The 14854-nt window shown below is 47.1% G+C and overlaps 1 protein-coding gene across 1 annotated transcript in view; it reads right to left on the bottom strand.

Annotated features, from left to right (window-relative positions):
- Positions 1 to 14854, bottom strand: part of CACNA1E (calcium voltage-gated channel subunit alpha1 E) — a 430764-nt gene that overhangs the window by 42179 nt on the left and 373731 nt on the right. Inside the window, exons 38-40 of the mRNA XM_056844152.1 lie at positions 11062 to 11158; positions 7100 to 7205; positions 825 to 932 (exon numbers count right to left, since the gene is read on the bottom strand). Of these exons, the coding sequence (XP_056700130.1) occupies positions 825 to 932; positions 7100 to 7205; positions 11062 to 11158 (311 nt within the window). The remainder of the gene's footprint in view (positions 1 to 824; positions 933 to 7099; positions 7206 to 11061; positions 11159 to 14854) is intronic.

Below are 14854 nucleotides of genomic sequence, written 5' to 3' on the forward strand. Positions count from 1 at the left end.
CTCCCCAGTGCTTTTCAACATCTATATGCACTCCCCCTCGCCCAGATGGTCTGGAGTTTCAGGCATGGGTGTCATCAGTACAGAAAAGAGTAATTGAGCTGGGGATTGGCCCCTATCTGGGATCAAGGTACCTGGTTGGCCACTGTGTGAACAGACTGCTGGACTTGATGAGCCTTGGTCTGATCCAGCAGGGCCTGTTCTTATGTTATGTTCTTATGTTCTTAAGTGTTAAGTGCCATCAAGTCACTTCTGACTCATGGCGACCCTATGAATCAACGTACTCCAAATGTCCTGTCTTTGACAGCCTTGCTCAGGTCTTGCAAACTGAGGGCTGTGGCTTCTTTTATAAAGGCAATCCATCGCTTGTTGGATCTTTCTCTTTTCCTGCTGCCCTCAACTTTTCCTAGCATGATTGTCTTTTCCAGTGACTCTTGCATTCTCATAATGTGGCCAAAATACAATAGCCTCAGTTTAGTCATTTTAGCTTCTAGGGTCAGTTCAGGCTTGATTTGATTTATAACCCACTGATTTATAACCCACCGTAACACTCTCCTCCAATACCACATTTCAAAGGAATCTACTTTCTTCCGGTCAGCTTTCTTCATTGTCCAGCTTTCACACCCATACATAGTAATAGGGAATACAATGGCATGAATTAACTTGATCTTGGTGGCCAGTGACGCATCCTTATACTTAAGAATCTTTTCTAGCTCCTCTGCTTTTTTCATAATCAGGCAAATGCACCTTGCCTTTTCCAATCTTCCCTTCCCCTTTCCTGTCCTCATGGACACCTGGCAGTCATCATTCCTCCTGCAGCGACTCACTTTTTGGCATGGGCACCAACAGATCGAGCATCTTCTGTGACAGGTGAGGCCAGATGGTCAGAATCTCCTTCTGGAGCTCCGAGTCCAACTGTTGCCAATCTGCACCACCTAGAAGAAAACAGGTCAAAAGGAGTCTGCTGAGAAAGAGCAAGGGTTCATTCCCTATCCTGTTTTACATCTCATTCTTCTTCCCAAAAGCTCAGGGCACATACTTTTTATCTTCACAACAACCCAGTAAAGTAGGTTAGGCTGAAAGAAAATGACCTCCCAGTGAGCTTCATAGCTGAGCAGAGATTTCGGAACCAGGTCTGAATTTATCCATCAATTGCATTGTCATTCCACCTTTCCTCCAAGGAGCCCAGGGTAGTGTACACGATTCTCCCCTCTTTCATTTTGTCACCACAACAGCCCTGTGAGGTAGGCCAGGCTGAGTGAAAGTGAATGGGCACCCAATGAACATCACGGCTGAGTAAGGATTTGAACCTGGGACTCCCAGGTACTATTTCAACCTTCTAACCTCTACACCAGAGGTTCCCAAACTGTGCTCCAAGGAGCACTTGGTGCTCCGCGAAACATCTCCTAGTGCTCCATGAAGAGATTGGAAAGAAAAATACTACTGTCATTAAGTTTAGTATATAGGTTTAGTATATAGGTGAAAATTAGTGCTCCGTGATGAATTTCTCTCCTGAAAAGTGCTCCATGACTCAAAAAGTTTGGGAAACCCTGCTCTACACAATATTATAGCTTTGTTCGTAAAATACACTATTTATGCATGGGAGGTTTTGCCTTGGATTTGCCTCTCTCTAGATGCACATCTTCCCCATCCGAATTCTCAGAACCCAAAAATAAGCCCCCATGCAAAGTTTTGAGAATTCGGATGGGGGAAATGTGCATCTAAAGGTAAAGGTCCCCTGTGCAAGCACGGGGTCATTCTTGACCCATGGGGTGATGTCACATCCCGACATTTTCTAGGCAGACTTTGTTTGCGGGGTGGTTTGCCAGTGCCTTCCCCAGTCATCTTCCCTTTACCCCCAGCAAGCTGGGTACTCATTTTACCGTCCTCGGAAGGATGGGAGGCTGAGTCAACCTTGAGCCGGCTACCTGAAACCAACTTCCGTTGGGATCGAATGTGCATCTAGAGAACTGCAAATCCAGGGCAAAACCACCCATGCATAAGTGGCCACACTCTGTTCTCACCATTCTGCAATGACTCAGTAGAGGAAAGGGGTGAAAAAGAAATATCACAGACATCAACAGAAATCCACACAGGGAGTTGCCAGTGGGGACCAAATCTTTAAATTTGGCGATGGTACAGTGCTTTTGGAGATCAGTGCATTGGGAGGGACAAGCCTGGAATCTGAGGGTTCTTTTGGGGCTGGGTTTTGGAGCATCTGAATGTTTCCAAAGCTCAGTGATGATATATGAGATGGGAGGGCCAGGGCTAGGGTTCTCAACCTCCAGGCATCTCCTGCTATTACAATTTATCTCAGGATGAGCAAGATCAGTTCACCTGGAGAAAACGGCTGAAGAACAAGTTGGTTTTTATACTCCACTTTTCTTTATCGAAAGAAGTCTCAAAGAGGCTTACAATCACCTTCCCTTCCTGTCCCCACAACAGGCACCTTATGAGTAGGGTTGTCAGGTCCCCCTTTGCCACCGGCGGGAGGTTTTGGGGGCTGAGGAGGGCAGGGTTTGGGGAGGGGAGGGACTTCAATGCCATAGAGTCCAATTGCCAAAGTGCCATTTTCTCCAGGGGAACTGATCTCTATTGGCTGGAGATCAGTTGTAATAGCAGGAGATCTCCAGCTAGATCCTGGAGGTTGGCAACCCTACTTGTGAAGTAGGTGAGGCTGAGAGAGTTCTGACAAAATGGTGACTAGCCCAAGGTCACTCAGCAGACTGCATGTGGAGGAGTGGGGAATCGAACCCGGTTCTCCAGATTGGAGTCCACCACTCTTAACCACAACACTGGGTCCCACCACTCTCACGCCGGCTGCTTGGGATTCTATGGCATTATATCCTACTGAGGTCCTTCCCCCCAAACCCTGCCCTCCCCAGGCTCCACCCACACAATCTTAAGGTATTTCCCAACCCAGAACTGGCAAGCCTAACTGGGGCTGGTGGCAACCAAGGCCAGCCAATATGTGTGGGCCTCTTGGCACAACACTGGATACACACGTTTCAGAGCTAGGGTTGCCAGGTCCCTCTTTGCTACCGGTGGGGGGGGGGGAGGTTTTTGAGGTGGAGCCTGAGGAGGGTGGGGTTTGGGGGAGGGGAGGAACTTCAATGCCATAGAGTCAGATTGTCAAGGGGGCCATTTTCTCCCGGTGAACTGACCTCTATTGGCTGGAGATCAGTTGTAATAGCAGGAGATCTCAGGCTCTCCTGCTATTACAACTGATGTCCAGCTAGTACCTGGAAATTGGCAACCCTATTCAGAGCTCATATAGATTTTTCCTCACAATGCAATATTGTAGGCCCAAGGACACCCTGTGGGTATAGATTTGGTAACTTCTGGTGAGTTTAGCACAGCGTGTTCTAGTTGAACCTGTGACTTTCCCTCCAAATGTGCAGGGCTGACATGTTCTCCCTCTCTCCGTATCAGAGGCTTCCACCTCAGAAAGGAACAACAGGTGTCAAAAGCAATGTTTCTTTCTAGGCTGAAAATCAAATTCAAGTGACTGGAATGTAAAAGAACATTCACAGGAAAGGGTTGATCCAACCTAATCTTTTCCCCTTGGAGACTTAATGCAGAACTTTCAAAACCCCTTCTTTGTCGTCCTCGTTGCCAGCCCCTCTTTAAAGATCCTATTCCCAACTCCTGCCCACGCAACCCTTCTGTTATCCTATGCTCATTCTGGTCGCTCCATTCAGACTTGGATCCTAAGTCCATCCCACACAGACCTGCTGTTGTCCCATTCCCCCACCCCCCGTAAATAGACTTTTTAGACAGATCAAGACGGATGCAAATGGAAAACTAGGCAAGCCCAGGCCAAACCAACGTGAAAATTTTTCTAACACTGTGAAAAAATTTCTTAAAATGTGAAAAATTTTCTAATCTTGGCCATCTTCTGGGCATGGTCACTGGGAGTGTGTGTGTGGGGGTAGTTGTGAATTTCCTGCATTGTGCAGGGGGTTGGACTAGATGACCCTGGTGGTCCCTTCCAACTCTGTGATCCTATGAGATTGGCTTATGTTCGCAATCAAATAGCGAGGAGAGCCGCAACATTTCTACAGCCCTACAGCATTTCTACAGGCAGCGACTATCCAAACATTAAAACATTCAAGCTGCATTGAAAACATTTAAACAATTAAAAACACACACGTAAACATACAAACACAATACAACCGGGTGGAGGGGAGTGAATAAGATTTTTACTAGGGGTACACTAAATCACTTGATGGTGGAATTAGGATTGCCAGCTCCAGGTTGGGGAATACCTGGAGATTTTTGGGGTGGAGCCTTAGGAGGACGGGTTTGGGGAGGGACTTCAATACCATACAGTCCAATTGCCAAAGCAGCCATTTTCTTTATCGGCTGGAGATCAGTTGCAATAGCAGGAGATCTCCAATTAGTACCTGGAGGTTGGCAACCCTAGGTGGAACTGAGGGAGACAGATGAATCATCTTCTTGGGGAGGGAGTTCCAGAGTTTCATCGCCAAGATGGAGAAGGCCCTTTCTCGGGTTGCCACCCATCTACCCTCGAGTTGGCTGGGGCCTCCAAAGATGACCAGAGTGGATGGGTTGGTTCACATGGGAGAAGACAGTCTTAGGGCACGGCTGGCCCCAAGACATTCAAGGCTTTAAAGGTCAACTAGCAAGTAGAACACTTGAGGATCAATGCTCTTGTATGTCAGGTGGGCCATCAACTTTGTTTATAAAAAATAAGCATAAATGTGGGGTGGCTACGTGGGACTTTCATTCATATATTTATATAGACACAGGGGGAGGGATGCTATGCTTTCCTTCCACGTTGTCCACTGCAAAGCTGGTCTTCCTTTGAAATTCCTTTGATGCTTGGCACTTCCTGCTCACTGAAAGACTTTGCTCTTGTGTGAATGGAAAGTGCCTAGCATTAGAAAAATACACTCCATAATTAGGGTTGCAAACCTCCAGATGGTGGCTGGAGATCTCCTGCTATTACAACCAATCTCCAGGCGATAGAAATCAGCTCCCCTGGCCGCTTTGGCAATTGGACTCTATGGCATTGAAGTCCCTCCCCTCTCCAAACCCCGCCCTCCTCAGGCCCAGGTATTTCCCAACCCGGAGCTGGCAACCTAATCAATAAAGCAGGACAGGGCTGCACAAGTAGAAAGGATCCAAGCTCCCTCACTTCACACACATATACACATTTGTCTTTCACATTCTGCTTTGAGGATGTGAAGGGGAATTTGTCATCACCAATGCTAGCCAACAGGGTCCCATCACAGATATAACACCATGAAGTATCAGAATACTCTTGCCTCTGCATAACTGATTTATCCAAGCTTACTCCATTACTAGGGGGAAGAAAGTAAGTTGGGCAGTGGAGGTGCTATCAGCCTTTGCCACTCTTAAAATATAATTAATGCCTATATTCACACAACAATTTCTAACATGTGGAGACTAGGGCTGTTGATTCGGTAAAAACCGAAGCAAAAAAATACCGAATAAATGCCAATTCGGTAAATTTCTGGTTTGGCAAAATCAGCAAAATCCGGGAGGTTGGCAAAGCTGAATTTGCCAATCTCTAATATCCGTCTTTCTGTGGCTCCTGCGGGGGCATTTTTGCAGGTAGAGGTCCCAAATTTTCAGGGTAGTTGGAAGGGACTCTCCTTGCAAGAACCCCCAAGTTCGGTAAAGATTGGGTCCGGGGGTCTGGAGTTATGGGGCAAGAGAACCGTCTCGAGTCAGTTCGGGTCTGGGGGAGTTTCATGTTTGGGGGACGTGTTACCGGTCAGGACACATTTCGGTTGCTTCGTCAGCTCCTGATTAGTTCTAATTCTGTGGTGCCGGCTTCACTTTCATGAATTATTTTTAGCCGGCTGGGTGATTTCTATAATGGTTTATAAATTTAATAAAGCATTACTATTGAAGTTATTGAGTGGTTGAAAGAACCACCTTTCAACTCTGGGTCTTTCCCTGCCTTGAGGTGACACGCCCTCCGTGCTGCACGTTCTCTGTGCTTTGTACAGGGACTGGGGTAGCAACTCAGTGTGGTTTCTTCTTGCATTTTTCTGTTTGCAGTTTCTTTTGAGAATCTCTGATAGCACATTCATGTGGTTGGCATAATACTGTGAATTAACAGATACATTTTTGTTACTAGTTGCCATTTTTGGGTACATTGATCTTTGTTTTCAGCTTTATTGAATGTAACCAATAGTAATGAGGCTATGTTGTGTCATTACATGTAAATACTGAGCATTCATCAGTCTTTTTGTTTCCAGTTTTCATTGTATGTTATCAATAGTAATGAGGCTATGTTGTGCCATTACATGCAAATGATGAGAATTCATCAGTCTTCACACCTTGTTCATGATTTGTCGGTCTTTTTGTTGTTCATACTAACGTTTTTTGCATATGTTGAATTTGGACATTATTAAATTGCTATCAAGTGTACATCATACCAGTATATACATTTGCAGTTTCCAGCTTAAGCCCCCATGCTGCACTTTATCTTAGTCTTAACCTCCAGGTGGTAGCTTGGGATCTCCCTAGGGTTGCCAACCTCCAGGTACCAGCTGGAGATCTCCTGCTACTACAACTGATATCCTACCGATAGAGATCAATTCACCTGGAGAAAATGGCGGCTTTGGCCATTGGACTCTATGGCATTGAAGTCCCTCCCCTCCCCAAGCCTTTCTCTCCTCAGCCTCCATCTCCAAAATCTCCAGGGATTTCCCAACCTGGAGACAGCAAACCTAACGAGTAGGGTTGCCAGGTCCCTCTTTGCCACAGGTGGGAGGTTTTGGGGGCGGAGCCTGAGGAGGGCAGGGTTTGGGGAGGGACTTCAATGCCATAGAGACCAATTGCCAGAGCTGCCATTTTCTCCAGAGGAACTGATCTCTATCAGCTAGAGATCAGTTGTAATAGCAGGAGATCTCCTGCCACTATCTGGAGGTTAAACAAATAACAGCAAGCACTGATGGCACACAACTATTGATAGTTACATTGATGGCACACAATAGTTGTGTGCCATCAGTGCTTGCTGTTATTTGTTTAACTACCTGGAGGTTGGCAAGCCTACTAACAAAGCCCTTTCTGCCTGAGCCTGCCCTCCCTATCCTGTTTTTACCTTTAGCGATCTTAATGTCCAAAGCTGTTCGGATCAGGGCCATCAGAGTGGAGGTGAAGTGGACCGAGTTGTCCTCAGCCACCGGCATGTTCATCAGGACCAGTCTCTGCACAAGAAAGTGGGGGTTGGGGAAGGAGGCAGAAAACAAAGTTGGAAAACGTATCAGGGAGACTCGAGGAGAAATGCGGAGAATGCACAGCAGCCAAAAAGAAGGGCAAGGATCGCCTCCTCCACCCCCCGCCCCCATCCCCCAGCTCGGACATACTTTCCCACTTCAGCATGCTATATTTATTCTGCTCGTCCGGAACGTGCACCCTGTCCTTAGCTTGGGACACAGGGGAGACATCCCTGGGGGATTCTGTTTCCCCATCATTCAGAGCCCACTGGGGTTTCTTTCCCCAGCTCCCGCCAAATCTCAGGACGCTGCTAAACCCCGGCTCGCCCACCTGATTGTCCTGCTGCCCAGCTACATCCTGGCGCCCCCTTTTTGAGTTTGTTGGTTTTTTTAAAAAAAGAGAGTGATGATGTTTGCCAGCACATGGTCACCCATGCAAAGTTTTTGAGTCATCTGAGGCTGAGAGGGGTGGTAGTGGTGGTGGTGGTGAGTGCAGATGGAAAGAATTGATGACCAGGGCAAGAGTGGGTGGGTCATGCACCTTCTGTCCCAATAAAGGAAACAAAAATGGCCAAATCCACTTCCCAGAGAATGTATATTGCTCAGTATGTTCTTAGCCCCTCTGCCACACCGGCCCACCCTCATTCTAGGGACACCCAGAAGCACCACAGGGCCAGGTTCTGTTCAGACAAAGGCCCTTTACACAGGGCTGTTTCCCCACGGTCACCCCTGCCGACTGCTCCAGTGCTTCGTTTTGATTATGCACGCCTTTCCTGACCGTCAGAGGTCGCCTCGCTCTCTCCCTGCGTGTTTTGTGCATTGTGCCCGCATTTTCTGGATTCTCGCTAAAACGGCATCCAGAAAACATGGGCAAAATGCACGGAAATGCACAGGGAGAGCGAGGCGACCTCCGACGGTCAGGAAAGGCATGCATAATCAAAACGAAACACCAGTGTAGTTGGCAGGGTGACCGCAAGGGAAACAGCCATGCGTAAAAAGCCATAGCATGAAACCATGGTTTATTTTTTAAACTACGATTAGTCTGTAAAACAGGGATTTAACCAGCAGATGTTCAAGCAAACCTCGGTTTGCAATGTTTTTGTCTTTACTCAGGGCTGGAATCTCTGTAGCCGGGAATGCATGATGGCAGGGACAGGGAACAAACCAGCATTAAAGCAGGACCCCTGTGATCACAGATTACAGGAAATGCTAAATACCAACTGTTGTTAATAAACCCACTTCAGACATTTACTTCAGAGCTTGGTTTGACAAGACCCAAATGAACCACAATCAGTGGGCGATCCAGCCTGCATTTGGGCAATCCAGCTCAACATGGCTTAATTAAACCGAGGCTTTGAAACTTTCAGGCAAGTAACCATGTTTCCATGTGCATCTTTTTTAGAAGTTGCTTCTGAGAACACGTGGGTGTGAATGCAAGTAAGTTTTGTCATCAATAAAAACGAACAGAAGCTGTCCCTGGCGAGAATCCTGGATAATGCCAATGAATGACAGTCCTTTCTGACTTTAACAAGCTGCGTTTTAGCAGTGCTCCACTGTACCATTCAAACAAAAACATTCAGGACCTGAAAGTCGGAAATTTTGCCTGTGGACAAAAATACACCAGCAAGCCAGTCTGTCGAGAACTGAGCAAGCGCACATTCTCCCACCCCGTCCTGGCGCCCTCTCGTCACATATGGCCAAGTACCTGCTCTGCCAACTCCTTCAGGTTCTGCTAGGGTTTGGGGAACCATTAAATGCACATTACCTAATGTGGGTAGGCATCTACAGCTCAACCGCAGTGGGTGGTGGTTCTGGCCTTTCCAGGATGCCTGAACAAACCAGGCACATTTTAAGCCAAGAGTGCGGCTGAAACAATTTCAGCCTGGGGATGGCATGTCAAGCTCCTTCTCCAGGAGGTGACCTTCATCCTTCCATCCCAGCAATTCTGTATATCAACAGGGACCTGATTGGATTTAGATGCGGCTGCTGTGTTCCAAATTCTGTGCAATGCAAAGGAATGAAATACCCTTTTGTTCGAAACTGGGACAAATACACAGACTACTGGACCAGCTTCTCTTGATTAAGAAGAAGAAGAAGAGTTGGTTTTTATATGCCGACTTTCTCTACCACTTAAGGGAGACTCAAACCGGCTTACAATCACCTTCCCTTCCTCTCCCCACAACAGACACCCTGTGAGGTAGCTGGGGCTGAGACAGCTCTAACAGAGCTGTAACTTACCCAAGGTCACCCAGCTGGCTTCGTGTGGAAGAGTGGGGAAACAAATCCTGTTCACCAGATTAGCCTCCGCCGTTCATGTGGAGGAGTGGGGACTCAAACCCAGTTCTCCAGATCAGACTCCACTGTTCCAAACCACTGCTCTTAACCACTACACCACGCTGGCTTCCTTTGTAATCAATCTAATATCAACTGTGCATAACATGCTAAAAATACCAAGATTCCCTTTCCGTTACACTAGCCTTTGGGCTCTTAAGGAAATATTAAAGATATCCTCAGGGTCTCTGACACTGAAAAGGAGTTATTCTAACATTTTCAAGTTCTTTTTGACTTAGAATCATAGAATCTATGAGTTGGAAGGGACCACCAGGGTCATTTAGTCCAACCCCCTGCACAATACAGTGACCCCTACTCCATGCCCAGAAGATGGCCAAGATGCCCTCCCTCTCATGAACTGCCTAAGGTCATAGAATCAGCATTGCTGACAGATGGCCATCTAGCCTCTGCTTAAAAACCTCCAGGGAAGGAGCGCTTACCACCTCCTGAGGAAGTCTGTTCCAGACCTGCACTGCCCTACACACCCTTCTTCGTAGGGTTGCCAGCTGGGCAACCCCTGGGAGCCTCTAGGTGCCAAGTGACATCACTTCTGGTCTTGTAGCTAGAAGTGACATCACATGTTACTGGGATTCTCTAGCAATTTCCCAGGTCATGTCTCAGCATTGCCACGGCGTCACCTTTTGAGCCCAATTTCTGCCACTGCTGCACCGGGCAGGAAGTCTCTTGTGGGTCCCCCCTACTTCTCCTAGAATCAGAATGCTCCCAATGCAAATCAGCATCTATTGGTATCAAGTATGTGGCAGAGAGAACAGCCTGTATCCAACCAGGGAACGGATACTGGGGTGGAACAATGGCTAAGTGGAAGAGCATCTGCTTTGCAGATGGTCCCAAGTTCAGTCCCAGACACCCCCAGTTACAAAGATCAAGTGGAAGGAGATGTGGAAAACCCACCAGAGATCTTGCAGAGCTTCTGGCAGTCAGATTAGACAAGACTAATCTAAGTGCTCATAAAGCTTTGGCATGTGGTTGAATACAGGCCACTATTAGGTACTTGTGTGTGTGTTAAGTGCCGTCAAGTCGCTTCCGACTCATGGCGACCCTATGAATCAATGTCCTCCAGAATGTCCTATCTTTGACAGCCTTGCTCAGGTCTTGCAAATTGAGGGCTGTGGCTTCCTTTATTGAGTCGATCCATCTCTTGTTGGGTCTTCCTCTTTTCCTGCTGCCCTCAGCTTTTCCTAGCATGACTGTCTTTTCCAGTGACTCTTGCCTTCTCATAATGTGACCAAAATACAATAGCCTCTGATTAGTCATTTTAGCTTCTAAGGTCAGTTCAGGCTTGATTTGATCTATAACCCACTGGTTTGTTTTTTGGGCAGTCATTAGGTACTTAGACAAACATAATTTCTCTAGAAGTCAATCCCCAAATCCATCAAGCAGTTTCCTGATTATTAATCGGTAAAACTCCCCCCCCATATTACCTCCCCACTGTCCCATTTATGCTTTCCCCCATCTTATCGCTGTTCGCTAAAGAAAGAAAGAAGGGTTGTTCTACCTTATAAGCAACTTTGGAGGGACATCTCTTGCCGAGGCCTAGTGGTGGGGACATGAGAGTCAGCATTTCATACATCTCAGTGTAATGGATGCGGCCACTGCTCATGGAGGGGAAAGAGGACAAAGGGGGTGGGGGGGGGAGAGGAAGATGCAGATAAACGAGAAGGGGGGGCATTCCCAGAGACCAAACGAAACGAAACCCAAGACAAAAACAAAACGGGATACAGGGAACAGAAGAGAGAAAACAGAAAACAGGAAAAGAACAGGAAACCGATTAATCAATTCAAATCATACATGAGAGTCCGTGTTGGTGTGGATTTATAGAACCCGTCACACAGACCCAGGAACACCACCTGGACGAATGGCCTGCCTTTCCACATCTCTGCTGCTGCTGCTTTTATGGTCAGTTCCTTCTTCTTCCAGATGTAGCTTTGGCCTTAACGTCGTTCCCAGGGCTGTGCGCAAGTGGTATAAATCAAGATACACAACACTCCAACAAGGGGTTAATGCAGGATGTGGCAGGGCGCACCTTGGCGAAGGAGAGGAACCAGATTTGTTCCCTGAACCCCAGTGGGTTCTGTCAAGTACTGTGATGTGGGGAGGGGGGGAAAGTCACGGTATCCATTGTTGAAGAGAGGTGTACCCCACCCCACCCCTTGGGTTATTTCTATGCAATCAGAAAAGCAGCATCTTGCATAGGAGGGTGCTCTGAACTGGGGTGACTGATCAGAGAAGAGTGTCCATTCGCTTCCATCTAACTCTGGGGATGATGGAGCGCTTTTCCCTGCCATGCACTGGTGCAAAGGCATGCTGAGTGGCTAAGGAAACAAAACCAGGAAAAAAATTCTGCATGCCATGCTTTCACCCCGGGGTCTCTCCCACATGCGGCTTCCACTTCCACCCAGTCGGAGTTTAAAGAGTCTTGGTAGAGGCAGCTGTTTGGCCTTCTGAAGTTTAGCGTTCAACTAGGGCTCCCCCGATTTAAACCAGCTGTTACGGTCAGCACCTAGCTGGGATTGCCTGCCTTGCAACTCGCTCAGCATGTTTCCCTGTCCTATACTCAGTCTTTAATGTAGAAAGAAACCACGGGCAAAAACGCATGGTCACTTTAGCCTCCTTTATTCCCTGTTTCAGCCAGGATTCAGCCAGTATCGAATGCAGTTTGGCGAAAACGCATGCATTTGATCCTGGCTGCATCCTGGCTGAAACAGGGAATAAAGGAGGCTAAAGCGACCATGCATTTTCGCCCGCACTCAAGGCCTGGTTTATGCATCCAGGAGAACCAAGATGGTGGAATGACAGGTTGTACCACTTCAGACTGCAGGCAGTGGGTTTCAGTGTTGAATACTCCTTTGCATTACAAATAATAATAATAATAATAAAAAAACCTCCCTGAGTAAAGAAAACAAGCACCGCAAGGAGGAAGCTTCTGTCCCCTTCTCTTGTGTTTAGGTTTGCCACCTCTGGGTTGGGAAATTCCTGAAGATCTGAGGACAGAACTCCTTGAGAGCAGGGTTTGAAGAGGGCAGAGACCTCGGCAGGGCCTAATGCTGAAGGTTTTTATGCATGGCTGTTTCACTCGCCGCCACCCCTCTGATGACTGCGGGTCTTTGTGTTGATTATACATGCCATTTCCAGCGGTCAGAGGTCACCTCATTCTCTTCCTGAGTTTCCCTGCGTTTTGCCTGTGTTTTCAAATTTGAGATAAAACAGGTCTCTGAAAACACAGGCAAAACGTGGGGGAATGCAAGGGGAGAGCGAGGTGACCTCTGACAGTTGGAAATGGCATGTATAATTATCACAATGACATGAAGTGGTCGGAGGGGTGACGGAGAGTGAAACAGCCATGCTTAAAAGACCACAGAGTCCACCCTCCAAAGCAGCCATTTTCTCCAGGGGGCATCTGGAGATCAATTGCAATTCTGGGGGGTATCCAGGCTCCACCTAGAGGTTGGCAAGCCTAGCTGTACTAGTTTCCTGGTTGCAAGGAGCCCTGTGAACATAGGGCAGCATTCCAAAATGTGATCCTCTGGTTGCTGTATAAATTGGTGCAGCCAATTCTACCTCATTTCTCCTTCTCTTGCATGTGCAAATCGGGTTTCAGACACTCCATTCCTTAACCTGATAAGCAGCGGGTAGGGTTGCCAGGTCCCTCTTCACCACCGGTGGGAGGTTTTTGGGATGGAGTCTGTGGAGGGAGGGATTTGGGGAGGGGAGGGACTTCAATGCCATAGAGGCCAATGGCCAAAGCAGCCATTTTCTCCAGGGGAACTGATCTCTATCAGCTGGAGATCAGTTTTAATAGTAGGCGATCTCCAGCTAGTACCTGGAGGTTGGCAACCCTAGGCATAGCTGAGAAAGGAGTAACAATGAATGGAAACATTAGGGGGAGAGACAAAGAGCCCCAGAGCAATTCACTTGCTCTCACTCGGTCTCTTGACTGAATAGTGCTGCCACTGAGACAGACCTAGGGGCAAAACCCACATGCTTTTAAATATATTTCAAAGATCAAAAGGCACTTTGGCAAATTCTCTGTGGGTGGTATCATTTCTGCCATGGAACGGAATGCGTACATTCTAATATCTTTTGAAAGTGAATTGCTTGTGTCCATTTCAGAATGGCAGAACTGGATCTGCTTTGCCTATGGAAGATTTATATGTAGTCCAAAATGACACATATAGGGAGACTATGTAGGCTGCATGGAAATGTAGCTCTGAGATCCGAACCATTGTTTCTGTCTCTAGCAGGTATCAATGGTAGAACTTTGGGCAGGGAAATAATGAAGAGCATGAAATAGGGACGTTCATGGTAACACTGCGAAACTTCATCATTGTGCAGCTTCGCCCCAAAAATCTCCAGGTATTTCCTAACCTGGAGCTTAGGGTTGCCAGGTCCCTCTTCGCCACCAGCAGGAGGTTTTTAGGGCGAAGCCTGAGGAGGGCAGGGTTTGGGAGGGGAGGGACTTGAATGCCATAGAGTCCAATTGCCAAAGCTGCCATTTCCTCCAGGTGAACTGATCCCTATCGGCTGGAGATCAGTTGTAATAGCAGGAGATCCCCAGCTACTACCTGGAGGTTGGCAGCACTACTAGAGCTGCCAACTCTAACTATAAAGAGGATATTTAGGAAAATAGAAGCCTGTTCCTTCAGAACTGGAGGTTTGGCAGATTGTACCTTAACAGGTTTCTGACAGCGAAAGAGAAACTAAAATATGTTTTTGGTTGTTGTTGTTTTTTAAAAAAGACATGTGCTTTCTAAACAACCTCGACTGATCTGCCAATGCACAGAAGATAGCTATGGGCAGCTCTGGAATTATGTTGTGTGGAAGACTTAGGAGCTAATGGAGATTAGTTATGAATTAATGCCTGGTCTAGACATGCAGCAGAAGGAGGTGGTAATGAGGTGGTGGAGTGCAGAGGTGGTATGGAAGGGACCATACCACTTAACACCACAGGAGAGGGATTACACTGTTTGCAGTTCTCCATTACTGTTCTGTATTAATAATTCCCTGTAAATGATAAATTACCACTGCTAGACTAGAAACTTTCACCTTGATGTGTTAATTTTTAATTTGCTGGAATCATTAAAAATGTGGCTCTCCCCACCAAAATGGTACAGCTGATTCTGCCACTTCAGAATTCCCCCGTTTCTTTGGTTGCCAACTTCCTGGTGGTTAGCAAACATAAAAACAGTCACAGAACTGCAAAAACACTTAGATTTATGATTGTAAAGCATGAAACAAAGCAAAGATACATCCAGTATCTGCTGCAAACATGGACAGTGTCCAAAATAATA

Source organism: Euleptes europaea, chromosome 2, assembly GCF_029931775.1.
Source record: "Euleptes europaea isolate rEulEur1 chromosome 2, rEulEur1.hap1, whole genome shotgun sequence".
Classification (NCBI taxonomy): Eukaryota; Metazoa; Chordata; class Lepidosauria; order Squamata; family Sphaerodactylidae; genus Euleptes; species Euleptes europaea.